Source organism: Nylanderia fulva, unplaced genomic scaffold (genome assembly GCF_048542155.1).
Source record: "Nylanderia fulva isolate GAGA-0341 unplaced genomic scaffold, ASM4854215v1 Scaffold428, whole genome shotgun sequence".
In the NCBI taxonomy this organism is placed as follows: Eukaryota; Metazoa; Arthropoda; class Insecta; order Hymenoptera; family Formicidae; genus Nylanderia; species Nylanderia fulva.
Genome location: NW_028190508.1, coordinates 1 through 26,685, shown reverse-complemented (window position 1 = coordinate 26,685; position 26,685 = coordinate 1). Strand labels below are relative to the sequence as shown.

General features: G+C 40.0%; 3 protein-coding genes across 3 annotated transcripts; 2 read left to right on the top strand and 1 right to left on the bottom strand.

Annotated features, from left to right (window-relative positions):
* Nucleotides 1–5,660: 5,660 nt before the first annotated feature.
* LOC114930654 (uncharacterized) lies at nucleotides 5,661–9,769 on the bottom strand. The gene is made up of 5 exons (XM_029302510.2): nucleotides 8,909–9,769; nucleotides 8,814–8,850; nucleotides 8,062–8,772; nucleotides 7,585–7,920; nucleotides 5,661–7,492 (listed from the first exon to the last, which is right to left on the bottom strand). Exons 1-5 carry the CDS (start codon nucleotides 9,767–9,769, stop codon nucleotides 5,661–5,663), a joined length of 3,777 nt encoding a protein of 1,258 aa, XP_029158343.2.
* A 12,983-nt stretch (nucleotides 9,770–22,752) lies between these two features.
* Nucleotides 22,753–24,465, top strand: LOC146721708 (uncharacterized). Its single transcript, XM_085486366.1, is given in 4 exon segments — nucleotides 22,753–23,304; nucleotides 23,307–23,445; nucleotides 23,516–24,378; nucleotides 24,458–24,465. Coding segments are annotated over 4 exon segments (1,308 nt in total). The 5' UTR covers nucleotides 22,753–23,006.
* LOC146721707 (uncharacterized) lies at nucleotides 24,438–26,081 on the top strand. The gene has a single exon (XM_085486367.1). The coding sequence runs from the start codon at nucleotides 24,681–24,683 to the stop codon at nucleotides 26,070–26,072; it is 1,392 nt and encodes a 463-aa protein (XP_085342493.1). The 5' UTR covers nucleotides 24,438–24,680; the 3' UTR covers nucleotides 26,073–26,081.
* The last annotated feature ends 604 nt before the right edge of the window (nucleotides 26,082–26,685 follow it).

Genomic DNA, 26,685 nt, shown 5'->3' with positions numbered 1-26,685 from the left:
ACGCTTACCACATAGAATTCAAACGACTTTAGCCGTAGTAGAGGATGTTCCTCTTGTTAAACTTGCGGAATTAGCCGATAAAATTGCTGATCGGGACGGCGGTTTGCAAGTCGCGGAAGTTTCCAATAATACAAGTAATAAATTCGGATTTCGCGGATTTGCTACGAAGAATCGAAGCTCTTGAAGTTTCTCGTCGTCGAGATCGTTCCAAAAGCCGGTCTAGAGAGAATAGAAGATTTAGATCGTTATCGCGTAACAAAGACAAATCAAATAAAGATATTAAAGATACATCAATTTGTTTTTACCATAAGAAGTTTGGTGATAAGGCTAAACGATGTACTTTACCTTGTTCTATGTCCAAAACATTCTTGGCTTCACAGGAAAACTAAAAACGCCGCTTAAGACTGAGGCTGCTTACGACGGTGTTTCTAACAATCGCCTCATTATTTTCGACAGACATTCAAATTTGAATTTTCTTGTCGATACGGGCGCTGATATATCGTTGTTACCTAAAAAGGTTTTATTGAAGCCGTGGCATACTAATTTAAAACTTTTTGCCGCAAATGGTACTCAAATTAATACTTACGGTTCTAAAACTTTAATTTTGAACCTCGGTTTAAGGAGAGAATTCAAATGGAAATTTTGTGTCGCGGATATTCAACGTCCTATTTTAGGCGCCGATTTCCTTTGTCATTTTAATCTCCTAATTGACATTAAAAACAAGAAATTGATTGATAATGTTACCGGTCTTATGAATACTGGAAAAATTCAAGAAGTTGCACATTTGTCAATTTTTACCACATCTCCTGATTCTGTGTACCACAAATTTTTAACCGAATTTCCAGGACTCACCCGTTTTTCTCCAATTTCCTCGGTAAAAACACATGGTGTTGAACATCATATCGTTACGGAAGGTTCTCCTAAATTTTCGACTCCCAGAAGACTTACTCCTGAGAAACTTAAATGTGCCAAGGAAGAATTCAAGTCTATGATGGAGCAAGGAATTTGCAGGCCTTCAAGCAGCTCCTGGGCAGCCCCTCTACATATGGTACCTAAAAAGGAACAAAATTCTTGGAGACTGTGTGGTGATTATCGTGCACTCAATTCAGTGACTATCCCGGATCGTTATCCCTTACCTCATATTCAAGATTTTTCTTCTTCACTTTTTGGTAAGAATATCTTTTCTAAAATCGACTTAGTTAAAGCGTACTATCAAGTACCCGTCGCTAAAGAAGATATTCACAAAACAGCTGTCACTACTCCATTTGGGCTTTTTGAATTTGTCGTAATGCCTTTCGGTTTACGAAACGCAGCCCAAACTTTTCAACGGCTCATGAACTCTTTACTTAATGATTTGAGTTTTGCCTTTTGTTATCTTGATGACATTCTTATTGCTTCTAAAGATGAGAAAGAACATTTTGCTCACTTACGCATTATTTTTGATCGTCTTCAACAAGCTGGAATGACAATCAATGTCGCTAAATGTCTTTTCGGTCAAAGCGAGATTTCTTTTCTTGGTTACTTAGTTTCTAACCAAGGAGTTAAACCTACATCCGAAAAAGTGAAATCAATTATTGATTATCCTAAACCTAAGACACTTCATGAATTACGCAGATTCTTAGGAATTATCAATTATTATCGTCGCTGTCTCAAGGATGCTGCAAATCATCAAGCTCTGTTAACAGAATATTTAAAGGACAGTCGCAAGAGGGATAGAAGAATTATTTCTTGAACTAAAGAAGCGGAATTAGCTTTCGAGTCATGTAAAGAAGAACTTTTACAAGTTACTACCCTTTCTCATCCTGCTCCTCATGCTCCTCTTATTTTAACTTGTGATGCTTCTGACTTTGCTGTTGGTGCATCACTTGAACAGTCTATTGACGACGATATCAAACCAATAGCATTTTTCTCAAAGAAACTAGACAAAGCTCAAAGAAATTATAGCACTTATGATAGAGAACTTCTTAGCATTTATTTGGCTATTAAACATTTCAGGCATTTTGTTGAAGGAAGACAATTGATTATCAGAACTGATCATAAACCTTTGATTTTTGCTTTCCGTCAGAAATTGGATAAAGCGTCACCAAGACAGATCAGACAATTGGACTTTATTGCTCAATTCTCTACAAATATTACCTATATTTCTGGAAAAATGAATTCAGTTGCTGATGCTCTGTCAAGAATTGAATCTATTTCAATGCCTATTATAGTTTCTTTAGAAGAACTTGCTAATTATCAGAAAGAAGATGAAGAACTTCAAGTTTTACTTTCTTCAAATTCTTCACTTCTGTTGAAGAAACTTATTCTTTCAGGATCAACCATACCTATTTATTGTGATTGCTCTTCGGAATTAATTCGTCCATATGTTCCTAAACTCTTACGCAAGAAAATTTTTGATGTTGTTCATGGACTCGCTCACCCCAGCGGCAGATTGACATCTAAACAATTACTACTGAAATTCATTTGGCCTTCTTTGAAGAAAGATGTGAAGGAATGGACTCGAACTTGTCTTCCATGTCAACGTGCGAAGATTTCAAGACACACCAAGAATTCTCCAATTAAGATTGCAATTCCTGATCAACGCTTTCAGCATGTGCATTTAGACATTGTTGGACCACTTCCTATTTGTCAAAATTACCGTTATTGTCTTACTATGATTGATCGTTTTTCCAGATGGCCTGAAGCTGTTCCTATTTCTGAGATTTCTGCTGAAACTATTTCTACAACATTTTATTCACATTGGGTAGCACGTTTTGGTTCTCCTATCAGCATTACAACAGATCAAGGTCCTCAGTTTGAAGCAGCTTTATTCAAAGCTTTAACAAATCTAATTGGATGCCAAAGGATTAGAACTTCTGCTTATCATCCTGCTTCAAATGGAATTCTGGAAAGATGGCATAGGACTTTGAAAGCAGCGATTATGTGCCACGAAACAACCAACTGGGTAGAATCTTTACCTTCAGTTCTTTTGGGATTACGTTCGTGTTTCAAAGAAGATTTAAAAGCTTCACCTGCAGAACTTCTTTATGGATCCACTCTTCGTATTCCTGGAGAATTTTTCATTGAAGAAGATTTTCCTGCAGATCCTGAAATCTTTCTTGAAAAACACAGGATTCATATGAGGAATATCAGATCATCTCCTACAAGTCATCATTGCAAAAGATCACCTTTTGTTCACAAGAATCTTTTTGATTGTACTCATGTTTGGATTCGAGAAGATACTGTTAGGAAGTCACTACAACCTCCTTATTCTGGCCCTTTTCCTATTGAGAAACGTATCTCTGATCATTTATTTGCAGTTAATGTTTCAGGAAGAGTTGTCAATATTTCGACAGAACGTCTCAAGCCAGCCTTCATTCCTAGAACTTCAGATTCTACTGAACTTTCTACCAGATCTTCAGCTCCTGTTTCTGCTATTTCAACTCCTGTTCCTGCTATTTCAACTCCTGTTCCTGCTACTTCAGCTCCTGTTCCTGCTACTTCAGCTCCTGTTTCTGCTACTTCAAATCCTTCTTCTTTTTCTACTGTTGGAAAAGCTTTACGCACCTACCCACCAAAGAAGAAGAAAGTCCATTTCGCAACGAATATCGTCACTTGGGGGGGAGTACTGTAGCATTTATCATCCACACCTTTCATTTACACTCTACACTTTTATTACTCCTTACACTTTTCACTGCACTTTTACACTTTTTACATCTTTATACATTTGTAATAACTTCAATTCATTAATATACATAATGTTTTTAAGAAAAATCAATATTTCCATAACAACACATTCATTCATTTATTTGTTACATATTAATTCTTTTTGTTCTTTCGCTTTATACTTTCAATGAATAAACATTACTTTTTCAAAGATCTGGTGAATTTATTTATAAGTCGCTACAAACAAGGCTTGATACCCGTGAGCAACAAGTTATTGCCCACGGTTTTCCCGTAAGATAAGGCTTTGGATATGACGTGTGTAATATTTTGTAGGTAGATGTTGGTAAATCGTTATTTTGCGTACAGAAATCGCTTATAAAAAGTGCCATTTTGCATGCACGTGTAATACAAAATTATTACCCTCTTGTTTGTACTTAATGTATACAATATTATAAAAGGTGGACGGCTCTTATCATTGTAAAAAGATTTTATTTCTTCAGTGTTTGATTCATATTCTGTTTCATTTGAGGACGACGTTAGATGTGTGTTCACCTTCTCTTTCACTCTTGGAGTGGACATTGGTTGTGTGACTATCGTTTCTCTCTTATTCTTCTTCCTTTTTCTATCTTTAGGCGATGTGGAGGACGGAGGATTATTGTTGTCGACTTCCATCCTACTGGGTCTTATTGATTTTTCTTCTGTGTATTCTTCGTGATGTTTTTTTTTCCCAGCTTTTTTGGTGTCATGAATTATCTCTATAATCTTTTCCTTCGATAGATCCTTCATACTTTTTGTGTCTTGGTCGCTATAGAATACCTCATCTTCGGACACCGGAAGGGGGGAGAGCCTTCTCGTCGTCCTCTCGTCAGGTCAATTGTTAGGTTAGGTTAGGTTATCTGATATTTTAGGCCTTTTTACTCACACTCTATGTTGCGTAATGATTACGCTGAGGGCATGTGCTCGCCACACATGTCTCTGGAAGGAGTGCGTCAGCGACGATGTGGTCGAAAAGAATTTTTGACTTTTCTTTTTTACAATATTTATTTGCCTCGGTTAGAATACAAGCTAGTTTCGTTGCACTTAAGGGTAACTGAAAGCGTTATCGCAGGTAAAATGTATTGGACGCCTTTGTTCTCGCGAAAAACGTGTCCCCTCACGCTTACGTCCGCTTCTCTCCGCGATCGAGTTAGCTCTGGTTCGCTCTCCCGAGTGGGGGGCTCCTGGGCACGCCCCGTGCCGAGTATTACTACGCGGGAAAGGCGCGGTCCCAAATTCGCGCGCGAAAGTCAAATTAAAACCGAATCGTTTTTTACGATACAACACCACCCGCCTTGAAAGAGCTGACTTTCAAAATAAACATAAAATAAATTGCTTTTTGGTTTACATGACTATGCGTTCCTTAAAGAATGGAAAACCGCAACTTACAAATAAATTGAATAATATTGCCTGTAGATATCTAGTAGTTATCTTAAGATAAACAGTCGTGGACGTAATAAACGCAAACAAAATACATAAATGAACAAGGTATATGTATATCGATAAAATGAATACAAATATAATAATTTTAACAATAGAATAATTTGAACGAAGTTAACAAGTCGCGTCCAACGACTCCATGGGAATTATCGCGAGGCTAGACAAAGATCGCGTAAAAGAATCTTTGGTGGTTCTAACAGTCGCAGTACGTGGAATCTCGTCTGCTCCGACGTGAATTTTTGTCACGCGCCCTAGCAGCCAATGCAACGGAGTTAAGTTTGGCTGTTTTATAAGCACTATTTGATCTGGTTGCAATTGGGGATCCTTATCAGACTTCCACTTCGAGCGGGATTGTAGTGAATTTAAGTATTCACAGCTCCACCTGCGCCAAAAGTGTTGTCTGAGCTGTTCCACTCGCTCCCATCGTACCAAGTGATTCTCGTTTACATCATCTAGATTGGGACAAGGGGAACTATTCATAGCGGCGTCAATCAGGAAGTGACTCGGACTTATATAAGAAAGATCATTCGGATCTGTGCTTATGCTAACGCGGTGATAGGATGCGAGTTCAAAATTGCTTCTATTTCGCAAAGAACTGTTTGCATCTCCTCAAACGTCAAATGAGCGTTACTAATAACGCGCGTCATATGGTATTTCGCAGATTTCACCGCTGCTTCCCATAAACCGCCGCAGTGTAGCGAGTGAGGAGGAATGAAGTTCCAGCTAATTTGTTGATCACGAAGGAATTGTTTTACATCGTCCTGCGTTCGGTCTTTATTTAGAAAGTCAAAGAATTCCTTGAGCTGATTTTGAGCACCGACGAAGGTAGTTCCGTTATCGGAATACATGTGAGATGGTTTCCCCCTACGCAATATGAACCGCTTGAAAGCGGCTATAAATGTTTCAGTGGTTAGATCACTTACTACTTCTAAGTGTATCGCCTTAGTCGCAAAACAAACAAAAAGAGATATGTATGCCTTATGGTTTTGCGCATTTCGACGTTTACCCTCTTTTAATATTATAGGGCCCGCGTAATCAACTCCACAATGCGAGAATGGCCTCGAAACTGTTACGCGACCCGCGGGCAAGGAAGCCATTAAAGCTTCAGAAAACGTAGGCTTGGCCTTAAAACATTTTACACAACCTAAAATGATTTTACGTGCAGCGAATCTCAAAGATAGAGGCCAGAACTGCTGTCTGACGGCAGCCATAGTAGCTTGGGTCCCTGCATGCATGTTGCGTCTATGCTCTCGTATTATTATTTGTTTTGTTAATTGTTGATCACGAGGTAAAAGTATAGGATGACATGCCGCGAAAGACAAATTTGAATTCTTCAATCTGCTCCCTACACGAACTAATTCTTGTTCGTCCATAAACGGAGACAAAGATAAAATTTTGCTAGATAGATTGATAGCTTTGCTGTTGGTTAACGCCTTGCATTCTTTGGGAAAGGAGCGCCGTTGAATTAGCCTACACATCAGATGCAATGCTGCTGAAGTTTCTTCATGTGATATGAAACATGTCTGTTGCCTTGGGCTTGCCTTTACAAACCTCAAGCAGTAAGCTAAAATACGGCAGGTCTTGTCCAGGTTGGAATACTTGCTTAACAATTTGTCGACTATGTCACAATCGACAATAGTGGTGGTAGTGAATATCTTTCGCATTTCAGGAGCGCCCTCGCCCAGCTGAGGAAAGTCGCTGCTTGGCCAGTGCTCTTGATCAAGCTGAAGGAAGTTTGGTCCATGCCACCAAGTACTAGCGTTGATTACATCACGAGGGTTGAGTCCCCGTGACAGCATGTCGGCTGGATTCTGAGCTGATAGTACATGACGCCAGCATTTTGACTCGGTTAATCGCTGGATTTCTCCCACTTGATTGGCAACAAATACAGCCCATTTGCGAGATGGGGATGCTATCCAATTCAAAGTGATGGTTAAATCCGACCAGAGGTATATTTGGATATCCGACAGGTCTATCGCCGCTTGGATCCTCTCAATGAGACGTGCCAATATCAGGGCCGCCGAAAGTTCTAGACGCGGTAGCGATATAGCCTTCAAAGGCGCCACGCGGGATTTAGAACAGAGCAATTCCGCACGATAATTGCTGGGATTCCTTCCCGTTTTGATGTATACGCAGGCTCCGTAGGCGTGTTGGCTCGCATCGCAGAATCCATGTATCTGGATGGCCTGTGGATTGGCGTCGAACTTGACTCGACGCGGTATTGTCAATTGATTTAACTCCACCAGCTGTGACTTGATTGTTGACCAACGAGTATGTATGTGCAACGGCGGAGACTCATCCCATTGTACGCCCAGTTTCCAAAGGTCCTGAAGTATTAATTTGGCGATAACTATCGTAGGACCAATGAGACCTAAGGGATCAAACAACATAGAGATCTCAGATAATATAGTTCGTTTTGACACGGACTTGTGTTCTGCATAGGACGTGTATGAAAAATGAAACGTGTCAGCGTCTTGATTCCATTGTATCCCCAGAACATGGGAGTTTTATCCTCGATAGGGATCGGCTTGTCGCCTTGGCTATCAAACGAATCTAATAACTGTGGGTGATTTGAAGCCCACTTGCTGAGCTCGAACGATCCCAGCTTCAATAATTGTATTATTTCATCTCGAATCGATTTGGCCTCCTGGATGCTGTCTGCTCCAGTGAGCATGTCGTCGACGTAGAAATCGTGCAGAAGGTGTGTCGACCCAACTGGGAATTTTGATGCGTACCGCTCAGCCAAATTCTTTAAACATCTTGTGGCCAAGAAGGATGCCGAGGATGTTCCGTAGGTGACTGTAATTAGTTCATAAATATTAACATCTAGAAAAGGGTCATCTCGCTACAATATCCTCTGCAGACGCGTTTGCGTTGGATGTATAAATACCTGCCTGTACATTTTTACAATGTCGGCTACTAATACGTACGCGAATGTACGGAATCGCAGTAAGATTGACGTTAAATCTTGTTGCACAACCGGGCCGACGCTTAAGGCATTGTTTAATGACACGCCCGATGCGCTCTTGCATGAAGCGTCAAAAACGACGCGAATCTTTGACGATGGTCCTGAGCCTTTGAACACGCAATGGTGTGGCAAATAATAAGACGGCTCGTGTTCGTTCGGTAATTCGCTTACTTGTTTCATATGGCCTAGGGATAAATATTCGGAAATGAACCGTGCATATTGTTCCTTTAATGCGGGCTCTCGACAGAAGCGTTTTTCCAAGTTTCGCAAGCGTTTCAAGGCTATGTTCTTTGAGTCTCCAAGCTGATTGATCAATGACTCGTTAACTGGAAGTTTGACTGTGTATTTGCCATAAGAGTCTTGAGAAGTGTTAGCCAAAAAATGATTCTCACAAAATGTTTCTGCCTTGGTGTGCTCGGCGACGATACGAGGGTCCTCTTCATCCCAAAACCTTGATAATTGGTCATGCATTTGATTGTTAGTGAGAGTTGCGTGAAAAGATTGTACGTTATGCGTGGTCATTGGTAGATTATTTAAACAACCAGCCAGTATCCAACCGAATTGCATCTTTTGCAATGTCGGGTGTTCGGAGGAGGCCCTGATTTGTCTCACGCATAATAATTCCAAAAATACCTCGGCTCTAATCAATATATCAATGCTAGACAAAATGTTGAACTCCGGATCTGCCAATTTGATGTTGCAAGGAAGGTTATATGCTTCTCACTTAATAGTGAAAGCCGGAAGGTCACCTGTGATTCGATCTGTAACAATACAGTCAATTGTAGCGGAGTATGAGGTGTACCGAGATTGCAACTTTACCCTGACTACGTGAGTAGATTTCGTAGCCGTATCACCTATGCCCGTTATAGAAATATTTAGAGGTCGAGACCGTAATCCGAGTAGCTTCATACAATTTGTTGAGATAAAGTTTGCCTGAGACCCATTGTCCAATAACACACAAGTTCTTGTTGATCCATTGGCGTGGGAAGCGTTAATTACTGCGGTTGAGAGCATAATGTGATTTTTAATGCTGTTGCTGTAGGCGTGCATCACCAGCGTCGTCGATGAGCTTACGGAATTTGTCTCCTTGGCCTTAGTTGATTCGACTTCCTGTATTCCGCTTGTATTGTTTGCCAAATGTAGTAACGTGTTGTGCTTGGCGTTACATACTCTGCAACCCTTTGATGTGCATTTGGCGGACGCATGAGACGAAGAACGCATGCAATTGCAAATTTTTCGATTGCGAATCTCCGTTATTCTCTGCGATACTGATAATGCTAAAAAATCTTTGCAATAATAGATGACGTGATCGCCATTACAAAAATTACATTTAGGCTTGACCGTCGCGACACATGAGGCTTGACGCTTTAAACTGGACTGCTTATTAACGTTTTTGTTGCACGAAGAAATTGTTTTTCCTGTGGCTTTAAGCATTTGACATCGACGGATTATAAAATTGTTAAATTCCTCGAACGTAGGAGGGTTTGTACCGGTCAGTGACGATTGCCACTCTCGCATTGTGAGTGTATCTAATTTGGAGCTTAAAACATGCACGATTAAGTCGTCCCAATGTGAAGTAGGATGCCCGAGCGCTTCCAATGCTTTGATGTGTTTAATCGCTCCGTCAGCGATATGTCGCAAATCAACTAAATTTTCCTTAGGCATGGATGGCAGGTCCATGATTGCCTTTACATGAGTTTGTACGACAACGCGTTTATTATCGTAGCGCTTTTTTAAAAGATTCCACGCGATATCATAATTTAAATCGTTAATTTCTAAAGAGTCTACGACACTGCTCGCATCACCGGTTAGCGAAAATTTCAAATATTGTAATTTTTGTATATTATTTAGCGTGCGATTGGAATGTATAATAGAATTGAAAGAATCGTGAAAGGGAAACCACTCATCGTATTTTCCGGAAAATGTCGGCAAATTTAGTTTCGGCAACCGAACATTGAAATGAGTTTCTACCGCGTCAGAACCGCGTGATGAAGACCGTGAGTCTTCTGTTGAGTTCGGCAATGCGGGTTTAATGAGCTCCCGCATTCTTCTGGATAACGAAAAAAATGCCTCCTCAAAATTGTCACGATTACTTGCTTCATTTCTGTCGAGTGACTCAATTTGCGTTTGTACGTCATTGTAATCCTACCAATATTCGTCTAATTTATTTTTACGCTCTTCAAGTTGGGCTACGATAGGCGGCGTAACGGAAACAATGGCATCTACGTACATCTTGACTCGCGTGCATGAAGCCCTGATGGTCGCGCGCTTTCTTTTGAGCGATGCGATATCAGTCATATTGAATTGATGAGTTTATTTGTTATTACGAAATGAATACGGGTTGGCGCCGCTAAGAAATAGTCACCCTTACCTCAATGTTTACACGTAACGCGATCCCAAGGAAGCCGCTTTGATGTGCCGCTCTCGCTGCGTCGGTGCTCGTGCCTGCAGTCTCGTTGTCTGGGATGAATTTCTGGATGCCGTCGATAATTTCCGTATGTAGGAAGAGACCGCCCGATTGCGTCGATAACGTCAGTTAGCTGTCCGGAAAATCGTGATATAGCAGAGATCGCCGCAATGTCTACACGTGACGCGATCTCGAGGAAGCCGCCTTGATGTGTCGGTCTCGCTGCGTCGCTAGTCGTGTTTGTAGTCTGGTAGTCCAGAATAAATTTCTGGATGCCGTTGATGATTTCTTCCGAAATATTTGAAGCTGCCTGATTGCGTGAATGATATCAGCCAGCCGTTCGGAAGATCGTACTGTAGTAGATATTGCCTGTCGCGGCATGTAATTTGATACCTCTGTTGCGATGCCGAAAGTTTGCAGTGCGTTGGAGAATTTCGCCCGTTTGATTCCCGGGTTGTTCGACACTTTTCTTCCGAAGCACAGATGAACGGATAATAAATCCGGCTCGAAGGACCAACTTTGTTGCGTAATGATTATGCTGAGGGCATGTGCCCGCCACACGTGTCTCTGGAAGGAGTGTGTCAGCGACGATGTGATCGAAAAGAATTTTTGACTTTTCTTCTTTACAATATTTATTTGCCTCGGTTAGAATACAAGCTAGTTTTGTTGCACTTAAGGGTAACTGAAAGCGTTATCGCGGGTAAAATGTACTTGTCGCCTTTGTTCTCGCGAAAAACGTGTTGCCTCACGTTTGCGTCCGCTTCTCTCCGCGATCGAGTTAGCTCTGGTTCGCTCTCCCGAGTGGGGGGCTCCTGGGTACGCCCCGTGCCGAGTATTACTACGCGCGAAAGGCGCGGTCCCAAATTCGCGCGCAAAAGTCAAATTAAAACCGAATCGTTTTTTACGATACACCCTACGAGATGGAGGTTGAAGTTTCCTTACGATATAACAGTTAGGTGCGTATTTATTATTTTAGTACGAACAAAACAGCCTTTCTAGCTATAATAACCGGGAAAACCACAATTTGAATCACAAGCTAAAATCACCCGGTCCTTTGAAGCCGACGTTAAAGTTTCAAGTAATTTGCAACAATACTGTTGTGTGTGACTTAAAAATCTTTTGTAATTATTTTATAGATACACGAATGTCATAAAAGAATTTTGAAGTTTTTATAGTTTTGTTGGATATCTTTATTGTAAAAATCTAATATTTTTTTATTTTTTATCATATTCAGTTTTTTTTAAATATAACATTTTTCATTTCAGAAAACTTTAACGTCGGCTTACTTCAAGATTTTTGATATAACCAAGTTCCCGCGTCAAATGCGAGATCAAAATTGGCGCGCGCCCAGTCAAAAAATTTGTGTTGCATGACTTCACAAAATTGGCACATGTTTTTTTACTTCATAACATTATAAAGTTTAAAGTTCAAGCTTTAATTCGACCTCCTCAGAAAGTATTCTACTACGTCCCGTTTCTTTGTGACAAAGGTTTTTCTTCTTCACGGTTTTATGGCCTATATAACCCTGATTGGGTTTTTCTTGCCGGCCAAGTTTCAAATTGAGTTGAAAGAAAAAGCGTTGAATGCCTAAGCTTTCAATTGATTGGAGTGTTGAGAATGAATGTTATGAGTGAAAATCAAACTTGAATATTGCACTGCTTTGGGAAGGATATAAGGGAAGTAATGATTCCTGGGATGAGATCTGCGACGAGATTCACTATCTTGAGTGGTGGAATCCGCTTGAATTTTTCTAGATTCTTAAATAGTGTGATCCTTTGGTTGCCCAAAGCAGGGCAGCTCTAAAAGATATGGTCGGCGTCTTGAATCGCACCGCAAGAAAACAAAAGACTCAATAAGGTGGCATCTGTACAAACTCTGGTTTAGTGCGTAGTGATTACTTCTGAGTCTGCAGCAGGTGGAGATTTCTTGGCGTGATAAATTTAGACCTTGAAACCAAGGCGTCTTGGCGAGTTTACCGAAGTTTAAAAAATATTGGATACCTTTGGATCTTCTTTGAGAAGTTAGAAAATCGCTTGAGTCCGAAATGAATTCTTCACGTAGGATTGAATGTAGATCAATGTGCGAAATTGGATCAGATGCTTGTTGAACCCTGGAAATAGCTCTTTTGGTAAGATGATCTGCCGTCTCGTTGCCGAGAATGCCGGTACGAGCGGGAATCCAGATGATCCTATTTGAAGGTTCTTGAGCTTGATATCATAAAGTTTTTGTTTAATTTGGTAAATGATATAGTTGTATGCGTGATTCAGAGAGAAGGAGGTTAAGGCCTTTGTCATCCCCTTGGAGTCAGTGAAAATAATGGATTTTGGGATAGAATTCTTTAATATATGGTCCAGAGAGTAGAGGATAGCCAAGGCTTCCGCCGTAAAAATAAAGGCCAGCGAGCTAGTTTTGTACATGAACTGAAGGTTGAGTGTGGGCGAGTAGGTGACGAAGCCAACATAATTTCTAGGCTCCGTCTTAGAGCCATCTGTATAGAAAAAGCAGTGATCCGACAGGAGGTCAGCATGAATGGTAAGGAAGACCATTTGGGGAATAGGTGCATTTTTTATATCGTCTACCTCCCGTGGGGTCAGAGAGCCAACCTTGGGCTCGTGCAGCAGAGCTTCATAGCCGGTGTTATAGTAGGGGGGAGATCGAAATGTGCTATTCTATAATAGTACTTCCTTAAATTGCAGAAACTCCTGAAGAGTAGAAATTTGCCAGAAGGATCTTTAGAAAGATTGGCTCTTAATTGCCACAAGAGATCAAATAACTTGTCCACCGTGGGATGGGAGTCTATGGAGAAAATTTTTAACATATATTTAGAGGATGTTAAGAATAAGTATCTGTAGAAGCGTTCGTGTCGGTAAAGCGAGCCGCGCGCTCATTATATATATTCTATGTAAGTCAGGTTAGTTATGGTGGCAAGACGAGCACATTGTATCTCGTGCAAGTATTAAGTTTTTATTAAAGGCAATTATTTTTACTAGAACCAAGCATTATTATTTACACGAACATTTGGCGCCCAACGTGCGGCACGAGTAAATAAGCAGTATAACGAAAAAAGAGGCAAACAATTAGGCCGGTGGTACGATCGAGAAAATTCTATCACGTTCAAAGGTAAGTCACAGCAAAGTGCAGGCTTAAATATAAGATCGCACAAAATTCAAGGCAGTCGTCGAATACATATATCGTCGTCGTCGGAAATAAGAAACGCGAGTGCATAAGGCCAGCAGCGTTTGATATAACAAGTTTTTTAACTTATAAGCGGTTTTCTAACCTAAAGGCAGCATAAGTGAATTAAGAAAATTCATACGTGCTCAATTAAAGGGGCAAGTCACAAAGATAAATACATTCTTAACGTCCACGGAAAATATAACGTATGCACAAGCACAATCGAGAGCAGTTAAATTACAAGAATTATGGGCTGCATTTGATAGCAATCAAACGCAACTGGAAGTGATGAAGATCACAGAAGATGAACAAGTAGAGCAAGTCACACAAGAAGAGCAAGGCGAGAGAGCAGTCTTCGAGGAGTCATATTTCAAGGCGGCATGGAATCTGGCACAGGCTATAATGGAAGCAACAGTGCCAGCAGCGCAGCTAGCACAAGCACAGGGACAAGATCAGGATGCAAATCTACAACAAATAAGTAAGGTCGATGTTAAATTACCTACCGTAAAATTACCAGTATTTGGAGATGAGTACGAACAATGGATGTTGTTCAAAGATGCATTTGAGTCATTAATACATAACAATCACAAGTTAACCGCAGAAGTTTCAGTATCTGCGTAGTTAATTAAAAGATTAAACTTTACAAGTCATAAGCGGTTCGAATACATCTGCAGCAAACTATTTGAGTGTATGGGAGTTGTTAACAATTCAATACGGTAACAAGAGATTGATTATAAATAGTCATCTAGCTAAACTTTTAGAATTCTCTGCTATGACAAGAGACAAACATACGTCAATGAAACAGCTCATTATGCATCTTCACACACATCTTAAGGCATTAGAAGTATTAAAACAACCTACCAATCAATGGGCTACACTTATTATATTTTTTAGCAAAGAGCAAGCTAGATTTTCACACTTAACATGCATGGGAGGAAAAAGTAGGACAACAGGAGGCGGATCATATGCTCACCCTCACAGAATTCTTCGACTTTTTGTAAGAAAGATGTCGCACATTGGAAATGTTAGATAATCACAAGGCTAAGCAAGAAATAGTACCGAAGGGAGATACAAGCAAGAAAAACGATAAACAAATCACAGCGGCAGATACAACAAGGCAGGTTTGCGAATTATGTACAGGAAATCATCGCTTGTATGAATGAAAGGAATTTTTGAAACTCTCATCTCAAGAAAGGAAGGAAGAAGTAAAGGGCAGACAAATGTGCATGAACTGTCTAAGAGTAGGACATTACGCAAGGACAAAAAACGATCGATCATTAAATGATATGCTACTAGCAGGACCAAATTTGTAAAACGATTTGAGTCGCATATTGATAAGATTCAGGATGCACAAATACATGTTAACAGCGGACACCATGATGTTTCGACAGATTTTAGTTACAGAAGAAGACAGCAAACTTCTAATAGTATGGAGAGAATCAGAAGATCTTCCTATTGAAACCTACTCATTGAAGACAGTCACGTATGGTACAACCCCTGCACCTTATTTGGCAATGCGTTGTCTGAGACAACTGGCCATGGAGAATAAGGAACAATATTTACAAGCAGCAAAGGTGTTAGAGTCAGAATTTTATATGGACAACGTATTATCGGGCACCGATGATCTTGAAGAAGCTATCTTCTTACAACAGTAGCTTACAATTTTATTAGCTAAAGGACAATTTAGTCTACGTAAATGGAGGGCCAACGACGCAAGAATATTAAATCATCTCGAAGAAGAGGGAAAATCGGACAATCTATTAATGCTTAACAAGGAAGAACCTCTAAAAATTTTAGGATTACTATGGAACCACAAGACTGATCTTTTACAGTACAAGGTGAAGGAAGGAAACGACCGGCGCATAACAAAGAAAACGGTGCTTTTCGAAATAGCGCAGATATATAATCTTTTAGGACTCATCGGACCGGTCTTGATTGTTGCAAAATTAATTATGCAGCAGCTATGGTCACTCAACGTAGAATGGGATGAAGGCATACCGCAAGAACTTCACTCAAGATGAAAACAATACCGCTTGTCATTAAAACAGCTGAGCGAATTACAAATTCATTGTTGTGTCAAACCGGAAGGAAGAAAGATTAGGAGACGCGGTAGTGTCTCCGGCCATGTTCAAACCCTAAAAGACCTTAAAAGACACTACAAGTCTCCTTATCCTGCACCATCAAAGTCCATTTTTTGGGGGTGTAGAACTACTAAAATATAAAAAATTTTGAATTGCACGTAATATAACCTGAAAGGCGGCATCGCCACGAGTAATTTAAGCCAAGAAAAAATAAAATCGGTCAAGCCGTTCTTGAGATACAAGCAGTCAAAAAGTGACGTTTTTCATGAAAAATGAAGTAACTTCGTCTTCTTCTTCTTCTTCTTCTTCTCTGTCCGCGTCCGCTGACGTCATCAGGATTATATATATATATAAATCTCTTCTCACCTTTCACTCACACCTCCCTCAACTTCCATCCACCCCTTTCCCTCCCACATCCCGCCCCCCGCCCCCACCCCACCCCCACTCCCACCCCTCTTTCGCCTCTTTCACCCTCTTTCGTCCTCTCTCACCCTCTTTCGTCCTCTCTCACCCTCTTTCACCCTCTTTCGTCCTCTTTCACCCTCTTTCGTCCTCTTTCACCCTCTTTCATTCTCTCTCACCCTCTTTCGTCCTCTTTCACCCTCTTTCGCCCTCTTTCACCCTCTTTCGTCCTCTTTCACCATCTTTCGTCCTCTCTCACCCTCTTTCATTCCCTCTCACCCTCTTTCACCCTCTTTCATTCCCTCTCACCCCCTTTCGTTCTCTTTCACTCTCTTTCGTCCTCTTTCACCCTCTTTTGTCCTCTTTCACCCTCTTTCGTCCTCTCACCCTTTTTCGCCCTCTTTCACCCTCTTTCGTCCTCTTTCACCCTCTTTCGCCCTCTCTCACCCTCTTTCGTCCTCTTTCACTCTCTTTCATTCTCTCTCACCCTCTTTCACCCTCTTTCGTCCTCTTTCGTCCTCTTTCGTCCTCTTTCGCCCTCTTTCACCCTCTTTCGCCTATCTCGTCTTCTCTTACCCTCATTCGTCCTCTCTCACCCTATCTCCAAAAAATCATAAAAATGAAAAGGTCAAGCCATGTTCAAAAGAAGGTCCTCAAAAATTTAAACCTTTAAAAATTTAAACGATCTAATAATAAATTATCACGAAAAGTAACTGATATGTTATTCAAGGTGCCAGTTCAAAGTGAACATACGTAAAGTGTATATTATCTAAATTTAGTAATAATATATTACCATGAAAAGTAACTGATATTTTATTTAAGGTGCAAGTTCACATTGAACATACATACATATAAGTAAAACTGATTACAATTTGATTCTAGAAAATAAGTGCGATATGTTATTCTTAGTGCACAAAATATAATAGTCGTTTATAGAGATTTAATTTGAAATTCATACTAGCTCGTACAATAAAAAATAATTGCTCGTTGTGGCTTATCCAAACATACTTCGTCTTCCGAAGCGTACTTTATGAAACTGCTTACGAGCAAAGGAAAAAGTTTGAGCAACCACTTATAATGAGACAATCTTCTCCTCACGGAGTAATAAATGTTTTGCCGTTAATAGATAACAATGGTAAAAAGTTAAAAATGTGGCATTGTGATGAGAACAAATGCCACATAAATGATACTTCCATGGAAAAGTTTGTAAAATTTTTGGAACTGTTTGAAGAAGGTACTTTGAAAAAGATAATGAATGTTAAATTCATAGCGCAGCTAAAAAATTGTTCCGTTTCACGTACGAGTAGCAGATTAGGACATCCTCCGGAATGCTATACAAATCCGAATCTTTGCAAGTCATACATTGCAACGATAAACACTTTATCACCTCATTTTCTTTTCGTGAGGAATATTCGAAGAAATGTTTACAAATTGATCGACAATTATAATAAGTTTTGTCAACTGTTTTCATCTTTGAGATTCATCAATATGGATAAATTAGTTGAAATTTCCAATGATTTTAAGAATAAAGCAAGATTTTATCCAAAAAATGTAACTGATGTTTGTTTGGACGAGGAAAAAATTTTCTCGCAAAATTACGAAGCATTTAAAGTCATGAAAAAGCGATTGTTGGATTTACCACGTATCCCTTGCATCTCTTGCGAAAAATTATGCTTGAGAAGAGACGTTTCTAAGCTCGAGAAGCTGAGGAAAACAATAGACGGACCTTTTTGGAAAGATCTGATAGCAAACGTAACAGAACACAGTAATAATACTGAATTCGTTTGTAAGCTTTGTTTGGGTAAATTTCAAAAAGGCGTGCTGCCTTCTACTTGCATTTTGAATAATCTTGCAGTAAAACCATTACCAGATGTTTTGTCAGATTTCAGTGATTACGAAAAAATGTTAATCAAGAGAATGAGCAGCTTTCGAGTAGTGCAATTGATGGGCAATGTTTCGAACAAACATACCGCATAGACAAATGATCCGCAAAGTAAAAGGTAGAACATTTTATTTGTCTCTACCTTCACAAGAAACATTGAATAAGGTATGTCCTCCGGAAGATCCTATAAATTTGAATCACGACTTGCACATTCTCGTTTGAGGTATACCCAAGAAATCTAAAGTGGTTTGGGAAAATTTGGTAGATATTAATAAAGTGTATAAGGCTTTATAATGGTTGAACGAAAATAATTCTCATTACTCGAAAATTCGTCTTCCGGCGTTATCTGATGATCTATTAAATGATAAGTTGCAGGAAACAGAATATCGGATTGTCGATGACGAAAGCGACAATGACGAAATAAATGAGGTGGTTGAGAAATTACCAGCATTGAATTTGTACAATGTACAGGAAAACAAAAATAATAATGATCAAATCGTTTTAAAACGTAGGGCTTTCCTCACACAAATCACTGAAGATTCGGATATTAACGATCAGTATACAATATACCCAATACACGCGAAAAGAATCGATAACGAATCTGCATTGAAGCTTTATCAAATGATGAAAATTGAAGATTTTCCAATGGATAATCGTTATAAATATCTGGATGTCATGTGTTTCCCTGATTTATATCCTGATGGTGTCAATGGACAACGAGAAGATAGAAACTTTGCATTGCCGGAATATTTATTTATTAGAACACGATTGATGTCGAAACATAGTAGATTCAGGTTGAATCTGCAGTATCTGTTTTTCCTTCTCAATGATGCTAACTATCGACAGTTGAAAAGTGGTATCTATTATACGATGATGGTTACTAACCCACGAGAGAGATACACTGCTGGTAGATACTTGAACGAATTGAAAGGTTACGAATTAGAATCGAATTTAATGAGTATTTTTGCAAAATTGAGAAATACGGATCAATTTTGGCGACAACCGTCCAATAATGTAAAATGCATGACTTTGCATTACGGTCCAGCGACGTGGTTTTTGACTTTGAGTCCTAGTGAATGGAAATGGTCCGATTTGGGTGAATATTTACGAGATATGAATCCCGATAAAGAGAAGTTAGGCATCAGCGAACTAGTCGCATACGACCCTGTAAGTAATTCTAGATTCATGTGCATAAAATTCAAAGCCATGATTGATTTTATTTGTTCGTCCGATAATCCAATAGGAAAGGTTATTCATTACTCCTGGCGATTGGAATATCAAAGTAGAGGTATTCAGCACATGCATTGTATGATTTGAATAAAAGATGCTCCAGTAATAGGAAAATCGCCGGATGAAGAAGTTGCTACGTTTATTCGAAAATACGTAACGTGTGAAATTCCAGATGAAAATGTTTCGCCAACGTTGTACGATACGGTAATAAGTGATCAGAATCATAAACATAACTCGTATTGCATGCGTACGAAAAAAACGGAAACTAATATATACAGAAAGTGTCGGTTCGATTTTCCTCGGCCAGTTACTGAGAATTTCGTTTTAAGAGACGTTATCACTTCGATAGTCGGTAGAAAAAATTTACGCAGTAAGAGCAGATTGTACGATCTTCCTCGCAAGGAGTCGGAAAGGTTTATAAACGATTATAATCCGGCTATCAAATTAGCCTGGAAGGGAAATGTGGACATACAATTTATTGGAGAAAAATCAGAGTTTTTAAACTCATATTTAACAAAATACACGACAAAGTCGGAAAAATGCAATACAGACTTTGAAGTGATAGATTCGAATAAGTCCTTGGCATCGAAACTGTGGAATTTTGCAATGCGTTCATTTAATAATAGAGAATACGGTGCTTTAGAAGCTGCGGATACACTATTAGGGAATCTCTTGTACGGTACGGATAATGATACCATGGTCAAATGAATCGATGTTAATGAGGTGAGAAATAGAAAAGTTAAAACATTTAATGAAATTAAAGCTCTCGATGAAAATTCTACGAATATTTACTGTTGGTCACTCATCGATGATTATTATCCAAATAGACCTCAGGAATTAGAATCATTGAATTTGTACGATTTTGCCAGATTCTGGGAAATTACGAAACAAATGCCAAATAATGACGAAGTCAAGTGTTACAAACTGGCATCGGGTTTATTTTTAAAAAAAAACGAAAAAGGGTTATTTAATTAACGATTAAATATAAATATCGATTTAATATAAAAACTGAGCCCGAAAAATACTTTTACTCGCTGCTTCTTCTGTTCAAACCATGGAGAGATTTGAGTGAACTCAAAGATACATTCGAGACTTACACGGATGCCTTTAAGAATTCAGAGTCTGTTTTAACGAAGGCAATGAAATATCACGAAAGGCTCGAAGAAATACAGAAAGCTTTTGAGAACGTTGCTGAATTAATCAAGAAGCGCGAAAATGATCTGAAAACAGCAGACAGAGACAAATCCGATGACGATGAACTGGATTGTAATCCGATAGAAGCTGACGACGCGATGATAGATCTGGAAGATTTTGGTAAGATTGACGACCCGATTGATTTATCGCTAATGATGTCGCAATTGAACGAAGACCAGAAAAGAGTCTTTGATGGAGTATGCCAAGTTTTACAAGATAAGAATCAGATTCTGCGACTGTACGTAAGTGGCGAGGGTGGTACAGGGAAAAGTTTTCTAATTGAAACGATTAAACATTGGATCAGAATAAATTTGGAAAAAACGACTGCCATATCTGCTCCCACGGGTATCGCAGCATTCAATATCGATGGCTTGACAATCCATAGAATGTTTCAACTACCCGTTAGTCATGAATCTACACCAAAATATACGCAATTGTCAGACATGGTCTTGAAAACTTTGAGACAAATTAAAGAATGTCGAATTATTTATAATCGATGAAGTATTCATGATTTCAAATGTGACACTTATGTTTATCAATCTACGATTATATGAAATCTTTGATACGACAGATACAGATGATGGTTTCTTTGGCAGAAAACACATTCTCCTGTTTGGGGACTTGTTGCAGCTTCCTCCTGTAAAAGGACAATTTTCGTTTGTTAAAATGTCTCGATCAGAGATTCAGAAGTATTTAGGTACCATGGGTGGATGTGATTTGTGGAGATTGTTCGAGTACGACGAACTTTTGATTAATATGCGACAAAGATGCGACAATACATATCGTGATATACTTTCTAGAATACGAATAGAGGTTTAGTAACGGATTCTGACATCAATGTTCTTCAGTAGGTATACTAGGGGAGTTCTAACCTGGGGGCAATGAGGGGGGGGGTGAGGGGCGGGGGGGAATCGGGGGCGAGGGGGGTGACGTCACGCGGGGGGAGGGGGTCTTATCAGTAGATAAGCTTATCTTTTGTTTATAAACATATCAGATAACCTGATAAGGGGATCATGTTACCTGATAAGGGGATCATGTTACCTGATATGTTTATAAACAAGATAAGATAAGGGGATCATGTTACCTGATATGTTCAAAAACAAGATAAGATAAGATAAGCGGCGTCTTTGTAAGGTATCAAAGATAAGATAAGCGGCGTCTTTGAGCGGTATCAAAGTTTTCATAAATTTTCTCCAAAAATCCAAGATAAGATAAAAATTCTGCGAATGGCTGCCGCAAAATCCAAGCTTGGATCGATCGAGCGCCGACAATTGGATATCTAAGTTTTCATAAACAAGATAAGATAATTCTGCGAATTATTAAGAACAAAAGGTTTGCCGACAATCAAGCGGGTTGATACATACAGGTTGCGACATGTTTGCGCGACGTGTCGATCCGACGGGGTGAAATTTACACCAGGAAGGTAACGGGCGGCCTTATCTATGTATTTCTAAGAATTATCAGCGATATCTAAGTTTTCATAAACAAGATAAGATAATTCTGCGAATTATTAAGAACAAAAGGTTTGCCGACAATCAAGCGGGTTGATCCGTACAGGTTGCGACATGTTTGCGCGACGTGTCGATCCGACGGGGTGAAATGAAATGGCGGCCTTATCTATGTATTTCTAAGAATTATCAGCGATATCTAAATTTTCTCTGAAGATAAGATATCGCACAAATATTTCTTGCGAATTAACGATTGCATCATTATCCCCACGAACAAAGGGATGATCGGGATATATAATGAGGACCGATGCAGCTGCCGGACCATAGTACCACTGGCGAGCGCACGCTCTCTTCATTCGAGGTGCAAGAAAAAAAGTTTAGTGTGCAAAGAAGTTTTTTTTTGTAATAAGTGTGAAAAAGTGAATTTTTTACAAAAATGGAGAACGTTGAGCGCGACCTGTTGGAGCGTTCTCGCCAAGTTGCTAACTTGGGCGAATATTTCGGATGGTTGCAAGAGTGCGAAGAATTTATCGAAGAGCTGGAAGAACGCAGCCGTGCCAAGCGTCCGCGTCTCTCGATTGGACATAGACAATCTCTGGTGGCGAGAATAGCGCGACTCGAGGGTGCAAAGGTGCGCTTGCAGAGACGGTATGTCGGTGAATCCATGCTTAGTGGCGGCGGATTCAGTGGCGGCGGCAATAACGCGCAAAGACTCGTTTGGCGCGAAATCGATACGGCGTTCGATAGCCGTATACTGACCGGCGCGATAATTAACGCAGACCACATCGAACCGCGTCAGTTTTTGGAAAATGCCGCAGACATTGTAGTCGAGAACGTGGAGAATGTGCTGCAGAGACACATCAGTGTAAAAGTGAACACCGTTTTCAACGGCGAATTTGTGTCCGGTGACAAGCGCGCCAATAAAAGTATCAACACGAGAAACTTTGAACTCTTTCGCACGTCCGATGTACGCGAGTGGTACGAGCGCCGCGTAATCGAGCCCACGCTAGCATCGCTAGAAGAGTTCCAGGAACGCGATAGCGGCTGGGCATTGTCGCGGATAATAGATTTGACAGTGAATGTAAATAAGTACAATCCAATGCGCGCGGGATGTCATGTCAAATTACCGCAAAAAATTATGGCAAAGAGAGCGGTTGTTAATGTGCGATCAGCGGACAATGCGTGTTTCGCATGGTCGGTGGTGGCCGCTCTGTACCCCGCTGAAAGACATATGGAAGGAGAATTCTCCTATCCGCATTACACCACAGTGCTGAATCTCCAAAACATTGAGTTTCCAGTGACTGTGAATCAAATTAAAAAATTCGAACTTGCAAACGACATCTCCGTAAACGTGTACATCATCGAGAACGAGAACATCGTCCCGTTGCGTCTTTCGGAAAAAAGAAGGACAGGCACGTCAATCTGCTGTACGTGGAGGACGAACACGGAGTGGGGCATTTCACATGCATTAAAAATCTGTCTCGCCTCGTCAGCTCACAACTGAGCAAAAAACATGGTCAAAAATTTATATGCGATCGGTAAGTATATACTTATTAAACTTAAATTATATTTTAATTAAATTTTCATTAAATTTTTTATTTTTTACAGATGCCTACATTATTTCGGAGCGGTGGATAAGTTGCAAGCGCATACGGAAGATTGCGGGAAACTGAACGACTGCGCTATTCGGTTGCCGAGCGAGAATGACAAGTGGCTCAGCTTCGACAACTACACGAGGAAGGAGCGGCTGCCGTTTGTAGTGTACGCAGACCTCGAGTGTGTTTTGGCAAAGACCGAAGATGCCAAAAATTATCAACACCATCAAGTGTTCAGCATCGCGTACTATGTACAATGTTCGTACGACAGTTCGTTGTCCGCGTACAATTCCCGCCGTAGTGTCGATTGCGTCGCATGGTTCGCCGAACAGCTTAAAAATTTAGCAATTCGCGTAAAAAATATTTTAACGACCAATGTCCCCATGGTAAATTTAACGCCTGACGAGTGGTTAAAATTTCGCACCGCGACGCATTGTCACATTTGTGAAAAACTGTTTGATGAAGACGATACACGCGTCCGCGATCATTGCCACCTCACCGGGCGGTACAGGGGTCCTGCGCATTCAAATTGTAACTTAAATTACAAAGAATCATTTTGTATCCCTATAATCTTTCACAATCTGTCCGGCTACGACGCACATTTTATTATCGAGGACATAGCCACAGCGTTCGAAGGGGAAATCGAATTACTGCCGATAACAAAGGAAAAATACATTTCATTCTCGAAGACTGTTAGATTGACACAAGATAATAATTCGAAAAATTATATCAAATTACGGTTTATCGATTCGTACAAGTTTCTCAGCGCTAGTCTCGACAAATTAGCGTCATTTTTGGACAAAGAAAAACTAAAAATTTTACATTCGAAATATCAAAATTTAACTTGTAAAAAATTCAATTTATTGACACGGAAGGGCGTCTTTCCGTACGAATACATAGACTGCGTGGACAGATTACAAGACACATGTTTACCGCCGCGCGACTCATTTTACAGTTCCTTAACCGGCGACACAGTATACGAGAGTGATTACGCGCACGCCGAGACCGTCTGGAGCCGATTCTCCCTTTGAACGCTAGGCGAATATAGCGATTTATATTTAAAAATTGATGTCTTGTTATTGGCCGATATATTTAAGAATTTTCGCGATAGTTGTATAAAAAGTTACGGACTCGATCCCGCGTATTATTATACTCTCCCCGGATATACATGGGACGCCATGTTAAAACATACGAATATAAAATTTGAATTATTAACAGACATTGACATGGTTATGTTTATCGAACGGGGTATACGCGGCGGCCTTAGTCAATGTTCAGGCCGATACGCACAGGCTAATAACAAGTACATGCAATCGTACGACCCATCGAAACCCTCATTGTACCTCATGTATTTCGATGTAAATAATTTGTACGGATGGGCAATGTGTCAACCATTGCCGTATGCCGATTTTCGGTGGGTCGACGATATATCGAATTTTGACGTATCATCTATCGCGTTCGATTCGCCTATAGGCTATGTTCTCGAAGTAGATTTAGAGTATCCGCGGCATCTTCATGACGCGCACATTGACCTACCGTTTTGCCCGACGCGCGATAAGCCGCCCGGCAAGCGGGAGTATAAACTCCTCGCAACGCTTTGCGATAAGAAGCGCTACGTGATACACTATCGTAATCTACAGCAGTGCACGCGCCACGGGCTACGCATAACAAAAATATACCGCATACTACAATTCACGCAGTCAGCGTGGCTGCAAAAATACATCGAACTCAACACGCAGTTTAGAACACATGCGAAAAACGATTTTGAAAAAAATTTATATAAATTGATGAATAATGCGGTATTTGGCAAGACGATGGAAAATGTGCGCAATCATGTTGATGTAAAATTATTAACAAAATGGGACGGACGGTACGGTGCGGAGGCAAAGATCGCGAAACCAAATTTTCATAGTACTACCATATTTTCGGAAAAATTAGTTGCAATTGAATTACACAAACTCGAAGTTAAAATCTACAAACCAATCTACGTCGGCATGTGCATACTCGACATATCAAAAGTATGTCTTTATGAATTTCATCATGAATACATGTCACCGCTCTATCGTGACAATTGTAGAGTAATGTACACCGACACGGACAGTTTAATATATCAAATTAAATGTCAAGATGTCTATGAAAATTTGAAACGCGATATCGCTCGATTCGATACCAGCGACTACGCCGCGAATAATGCGTACGGTATACCACTCGCGAATAAAAAGGTGCCGGGTCTGATGAAAGATGAGAATAACGGCGCGATAATGACCGAATTTGTCGGGCTTAGAGCAAAAATGTATGCTTTGCGGGTGGACGGTAAAAAAGATACTAAAAAGGCAAAAGGTGTCAAAAATAACGTCGTAGCGCGTAGTATAACATTCGACGATTATACGCGTTGCCTTAATGATGAAATAGAAATGACGCGTCAGCAGTCATGCATAAGATCGAAATTGCATAAAGTGTATACCATCAGCGAGATAAAAATTGCTCTAAGTCCCTACGACGACAAACGGTATGTCGTACCTGAGTCGACCGACACCTTGCCGTGGGGACATTATAGAATACCGTTGTAAATTATATAATCTCTAAAAACTCACCTTTAAAAAAAGGTAAAAAAAGGCGACCAGTTAAGGGCACGCCATTAACAAAAATTATTTATTGCAATTCCATGTAGAATCCTATCCTATTGCAAATCCATGTAGAATCCTATGAAAAATTAATCATTGCAAACCCATGTAGAATCCTAGGCAAAATTAACCATTGCAAACCCATGTAGAATCGTACCCATTGCAAACCTATGTGGAATCCTATGAAAAATTAACCATTGCAAACCCATGTAGAATCCTATAAAAAATTAACCATTGCAAACCCATGTAGAATTGTATTAAAAATTATCCATTGCAAACTTATGTAGAATCCTACATTGCCGCGAATAATGCTACGGTATAGAAAAACCGCTCGCGAATAAAAGGTGCCGAGGGACCTGGGTCTGATGAACATATGAGAATGGGACGGCGCGATAATACCAAATTCGGCGATGCTTAGAGCAAAAAGTGTAAAGGCTTTGCGGGTGACGTAAAACGGGACATAAAAGGAAAAGGGGTGTCAAAAATAGCGTCTTAGCGCGTAATTATACCATTCGACGACGATTATACGCGTGGCCTTAATGATGAAATAGAAATGACG